The sequence below is a fragment of the Panthera uncia genome, chromosome F2, assembly GCF_023721935.1.
Source record: "Panthera uncia isolate 11264 chromosome F2, Puncia_PCG_1.0, whole genome shotgun sequence".
Classification (NCBI taxonomy): domain Eukaryota; kingdom Metazoa; phylum Chordata; class Mammalia; order Carnivora; family Felidae; genus Panthera; species Panthera uncia.
In genome coordinates, this window is record NC_064812.1 from 36,519,187 (window position 1) to 36,525,186 (window position 6,000).

The window sequence follows — 6,000 nt, forward strand, 5'->3', positions numbered from 1 at the left end:
ATCCATACCTAATTTGTCTTATTAGCTTGTATATTTTCTTCCTTAGATTTACTAAAAAGTAGGTCTGAATCTCTAAGTTGGTTTTCTGGAAAATGGCAAAGCACCAAACGGCTTTATGATTCTGGCTTGCCTCATACCTCACACCCCCAGCGCCAACTACCATCACCATATGTATTTTTCTCTCCACTCCTCTTTCATTTGGAGCAAGATCAGACTATGTAAAAGGTCACTGGGCTCAGAGATCGTGATGTAAAGTGTGTTTCTGTTACGTGGCGAAGAGGGGAAACACCAAGGGCAGTGTTATCTGAGGTCCCAAGAATGTCAGCCTTTGAATAGTTGGCGTTGTCTAGAAAACAGAAGAAGTACAGACATACTACGGCTCTCTTGCGAATGGCCTGAGCATGGCAGGTGGACAAAATTTTGGAGAGCCAGGGGGAAATTACCGTGTGGGAATAAGTAGTTAGATTATCAACAGAAACTACCTGGGCATGTAGGAATACCACATCATGACAAAAGGATTTGCTCTCTTTTCCCCTCCCCCTTGTAGATAAAATGTTTAAAGCCTTTCTTGAAGTAAGTAGGAAATAGATTATATCAGAAATTGCTCGATAGTTTGTAGTGGGTTCTATTTTATTTATTTCGACATAAGGAGGGGGGGAAGGTGAAAGAGAACAGGGGAGAGAAACATTCTGAGCTGTTTTCCCCCATATTCTGTGTATTTCATTGCACAAGACTACTTCCAAGCTATAATGTACTGTTGTAACCAATAACAATACCATAGCAAAACATGTAAGACAACAGGGCATTAATTTCTCATTTACCAAGACTTAACAACTGATTTCTTAAAGTTATTAAGGTAGGCTTCAAATATATGAACTTGTCTATTAAGAATACCAACCTAGAGGAAGTCCTCCGCATCCCTCAAGGCAATCTATTTTATAACGGTACTAAGTTAACTGTAGTTAAAAGACAGTGACCCTCTTTTGCAGGGTCATGTTCTTTATCTCACCTACTTTGAAATGTTCCACCCTGTACTCTCATGAATAGTAATCAATAATAAGCAATTAATTCACACCTCAATCGTTCACTTACAAATGCCTATATTTATGATTATGCCTATATTCATAACATAGGTTGGGAACTGAGGATCCAGAGTCAAGGAGTTTGTGGGAGGAGAAAGGCAATTAGTAAGGAGGCCTTATGGCTAGAGAGTGATACATTGAGACGGGCACATAATGCTAGTTGCTTAGTAATCGTGTTCTTTTCCTCTAAGAAGAGTCAAAGAACTCTCTCTCTCTCCCACCCTGCTCTGTGCTAATCTCTGTGTGCTACAACCTTGCTCCCTGGCCTCCCACTGGGCTCACCCGCTGGGAAAACCCAGCAAGACTGGAGTGTGGAAGAAAAGTGAGATGGGGGGCAGGGGGGTGGGTATTTCTCCAGTTCTGTCCCTGCTGGGTCTCTGTGGCTGGCACAGCCTTCTGCTGAGGGCCACGCTCCTGCAGGTGGCCTCTCCTCTCTGCAGTGATAGCTGCTCTCCGTCCAGTAGCAGCTGCTACCCTTGCCCCTTCAGGCCTAGACGTGGTAAAAATGACCCTCCAGCCCCTCACTGCTAGCCCCTGGGGGCTCCCACATCCCTTCATTGATTCACTTTAATCCTGCCCACACCTCCATTAAATAGTTCCTTTTTAAAATGCCCCTCAGGAGTGCACCATCTGTTTTCCGCCGGGACCCTGACTGTTATATTAAGTTTACCTTATGTACACGAGGTATATTCAAGTGTCTTGAACTTCAGTTTGATCTTCACTTGATTAATGGTGCCTTTTGATTAATCAAAGCCCCATTTGGCTTTGATTCAGCGTATGGATTGGAGCTCTGTGGATTATTTCAGGATTTAGGAGTTCATTTCGTGTGAAGTCCTTTTAGAAGTTGTGTTAAATCACAAAATCTATAGGCAGCCACCAGTGTTAAACATTAAGCTGTGCTTCACGTTTGGGGGGCTCAATTTCTGCAACATTTGGACATTTGCAAATAAAGAGGGAATGTGCCAATGGGAAGCAGGTGTGCCTGCTGACTGGAGGCCTTCGAGACCATTAAGAGGATTATTGTGGAAGGGGAAATGTGCTAGTTAAATAGATTATTTGTGTGCTTGCTTCTCCAGGCTGTGCTGACTGACATTTTACTAATCTATTTAGCAGATTGAAGTTCCAGAACAAGGCAAAAGTAAAAAATGCCACATTCAACAAAGCCAGGTCTGTGAGTAAAATTATGTAACCGATACATTATAATTTTTGATAAATCTGCCCTTTTCCCCCTTTAAGTAACCAAAGTCATTCTACTTTTAAGAAGCAGCCAGAATTTTCTTTCTCAGAAGCTCCTCCATGTAGGATTGGGCCAATTGGAGGACCATCACAGAAGTATGGTATTTTTACTGTGGTGCCCGGTAGAGCCAGGAGAAAATGCTTTCCTGGATTTTTACATAGAAAATTTCCAGGAAGAACACAAAATTCTCTAGCAATTTTCTTCTATACTCAATACATTTTTCTTTTTTTTTAAATCCTCTTTCTGGCTTACATTTTAGTTTCGTGAGTTCTCTGCAGTGGACTCTTCATACAACAACCTTTAAGTTTATTAAATATTGTTTGGAGCATTTAGGTCTGTTGGGCAGTTAACAATAACAGTAAATATCATAAAGAAAGCATTAGTAGGCACTTATAGCCAGGCACTGTTCTAAGCGCTTTTATGTGGATTAACAACATTCATTCTCACCAAAGTCTTATAAATAAATCACTGGAGGTGACGTCCAAGTAGCATTTGAATGAACTCATTTGACTGGGAAGGTCCACTCTTTGTACATGCTCTGCTGTGTATATAAAGGTACTAAGTATCTAAGTACAGTACTTATAAATATATAAGGCCCTTTCGTGAGTGAATAAGCTCAGGAAAAACATTGACAAACAGACTAAATGTGGGGCGCCTGGGTGGCTCAGTCGGTTGAGCGTCCAAATTCGGCTCAGGTCATGATCTCACAGCTCCTGAGTTCGAGCCCCGCGTCGGGCTCTGTGCTGACAGCTCAGAGCCTGTTTCCGATTCTGTGTCTCCCTCTCTCTCTGCCCCTCCCCTGTTCATGCTCTGTCTCTCTCTGTCTCAAAAATAAACGTTAAAAAAAATTTTTTTTTAAAAACAGACTAAATGCAAATCTTACCCTCTTTCATAATAACAGCATTTCTGTCTGCTTAGGTCAGAAACAAGAGATAAGAACTCCACCATGCACTGGTGATGTGTCCTCAGGCAAATCAAAAAACTAAATGTTTAAGGGGCTCCTGAGGTGCTTATTAAAATGCAAATTCCTGGGCGCCACTCCAAAAGATTGATTTAGTAGATCGGCATGGGTAGCAAGCACACCAAGGGGGAACACCGCACCAAGCTTCAGTTTCTTTACCCGTAAAGTGTAGGCGGTAGGTGTTCACTCCATCGCTCAAATTCATCAGCAGCAGAGTGATAGCGCAGAGTTGTGGTTCTCGGTGAGCTGCACATTGGAATTACCTGGGGAGCTCTAAAAACAAATGATGGCTGGGCCCCACCCTCAAAGACTCTGGTTTAATAGGTCTACGGGCCTGGCAACACAATTTTTAAAAGCTCCTCAGCTGGTCTAATGTACAGCCAGGACTGAAGCTATTATCCTAGAACAGTGGTTCTCGAAGTGTGGTCTCTCGAGCAACAGCATCAGCATACCTTGGAAACATAGAACTTTAAATTCTCAGGTCCCAAACCTACCTACTTCATCAGAAACCCTAGGGATGGGGGCCAGGAATCTGTGGTTTTAGCCCGCCCTCCAGATGAATCTGATGCATGTTCAGTTTTGAGAGCCACTCTTCCAAAACAACAGGCAGCACAATACACAGCACAACTATGATCGACATTGAAACTAATTCACGTGTCCTCTCTAATGAGCAGCAACGGTAAACTAGGCCAACCTCCCTCATGCTCCGAGCAGGGCCAGCATATCAGAAGGTGTCCAAGTATATTGAATCCCAACTTATTTAGCATACATGCATTCCATGTATGACTTTAGTCCCCACAACAACCCAGCTATTATTATTATCCTCGGTTTATAGCCAAGAGAACGGAACACAGAAAGGTTGAGGAGCTTGCTCAAGGTAACACAGGCAGTGAATGACAGAACCAGTAACAGAACTGAAGCACTCTTTGTTGTTTAACCCATCAAGTTTGTTTGTTCCTTTAGCCACTTTGCCATGGGTTCTATCAAGACAAATCCCTCATAGAAAAAAAATTAGCTTAGCTGCCCATGGAGGCACACTTATCTTACCAGGGACAAAACCATAGGCCTTGAGGTTTCATAACTACTGAAAGCCAACTATTCACTCACTGAAGGTTTATAGCAACCATAACCTCTTAAAAAGTTTTAGAGTAACTATAAACCTTGCTAAAAATGTGTGTTTGTGTGGCATATGCCCTAAAGATTTGGAGTGAAGTTAAAAATTGAAAGTTGCTTAGCTTTAAGACGGGGGGGAGAAGGACAAGAGGCAGAGTTGAAATGTTACCTGGAGACATTCCAGTGCCTGGCAAGGCCTTCTGGACACGTCTACCTTGGCATACCAGCAGGAGGCACTCTCAGCCCGAAAACATATACACCTACCCCAAAGTAAAGCTTCTACTGGAAAAAAACCACTTGGAATAACCATTGTTTAAATAAGTGTAACCTTTCCTGTTGCCTTTTTAACAGTATTTTAACATTCTTGACTTTTTTATTGTTGTCATTATTGTTGTTATGGAAATTATTTCCTTTCACATACATTCCTGACCTCTTTTTATTTCCTAACAGAAAGACTCTTCTCGGTTTCCACCAAGGAAAAGCAAGATTGAGATAGCCAAAGCTGACTGTGTTTTTGGGACCATAAAGGAAGAAGATCTTTGATGAGAAACTCTCACTTTTAAAAATGTCCTTTAGGGGCTCTCTCGACAGTGAAAGAGCTTAGGAATTGAAAGTGGGCTTCCTAGCATGAGTGGAAGAAGTTAAACTCCTTCCCCTTTTCTTCTGACGTTAAGATGGGCAGTGTTGACCAAGAGTACTTCAGAACTCTGTTAATCTCAAGATTAAAGAGAACTATGAACCACAGTTATATAGTTTGATTTAAGGACTCATAAATGACAAACAACAAATCCAAAGCAATTAGTATGTCGTTTGTTCTTTTCTCCCCGCCCCAAAAGAGATGTGTGCCTGGCTTGACGAAGTCTTCAATCTGTTCTGATATTACATGAATGAAAGGCTCGGCATAAAACACTCTAAATGTATTGGGGGTTAGGTTCTGAAGGCATGACCCAACACCTAAGGAAAATGTGGCTCTAAGAAATGGAATCATTGAAAAAGAAATCTGGATGGACTTCACTGATCTGTCCACAGCACCAGGGCAAGGAAGTGATGAAATACTTACTTGTTTCCTTACATAAGTCTGAGTCCACCAATAGCGATGTACTCAAAGGGATAGGCTGCCCAGTTCTCTGTTTCTCCACTGATGTAACTGTATTCTGTCTTTAGAATATGGAATTCAGTTCAGTAAGCATCACACTACTTTGAATCTTTTTTATTTTGGAAAGCAATGGGGCCCTGCACTATCGGATACTGTGTATGTCTCTTAGCTTTAAGACTATGGATACTTTTTAGTTTTTTCCTTATCTGGTTTCAGTTTATCATGATAATAAATGTGATTACATATGGAATTAAGACTGCAGTTAGGGAGAGAGACAGAAGAATTTATGTAATGTAATTAGATAAAGTGCAATATTCTAATGTTCTTTTCTAACTGGATTGTGTAACTAATTATATAATAAATATGAAATATATTCTAGTGAATATAAAATTTACTGATGAAAATTCCGAGACTGATCTTTTTGAAGTGTAGAGTCGATTAAATCCCTGTACTGTTTATACAGCAATGCCTCTAGCCATCGCCTCTCGTACCATAAAGTTTTATATTTTAG

The 6,000-nt window shown here is 41.2% G+C and overlaps 1 protein-coding gene across 1 annotated transcript in view; it reads left to right on the plus strand.

Annotated features, from left to right (window-relative positions):
- SNX31 (sorting nexin 31) overlaps window positions 1-5,137 on the plus strand; it is a 69,699-nt gene extending 64,562 nt beyond the window's left edge. Inside the window, exons 13-14 of the mRNA XM_049633032.1 lie at window positions 2,193-2,249; window positions 4,844-5,137. Of these exons, the coding sequence (XP_049488989.1) occupies window positions 2,193-2,249; window positions 4,844-4,936 (150 nt within the window). The 3' untranslated portion in view covers window positions 4,937-5,137. The remainder of the gene's footprint in view (window positions 1-2,192; window positions 2,250-4,843) is intronic.
- The last annotated feature ends 863 nt before the right edge of the window (window positions 5,138-6,000 follow it).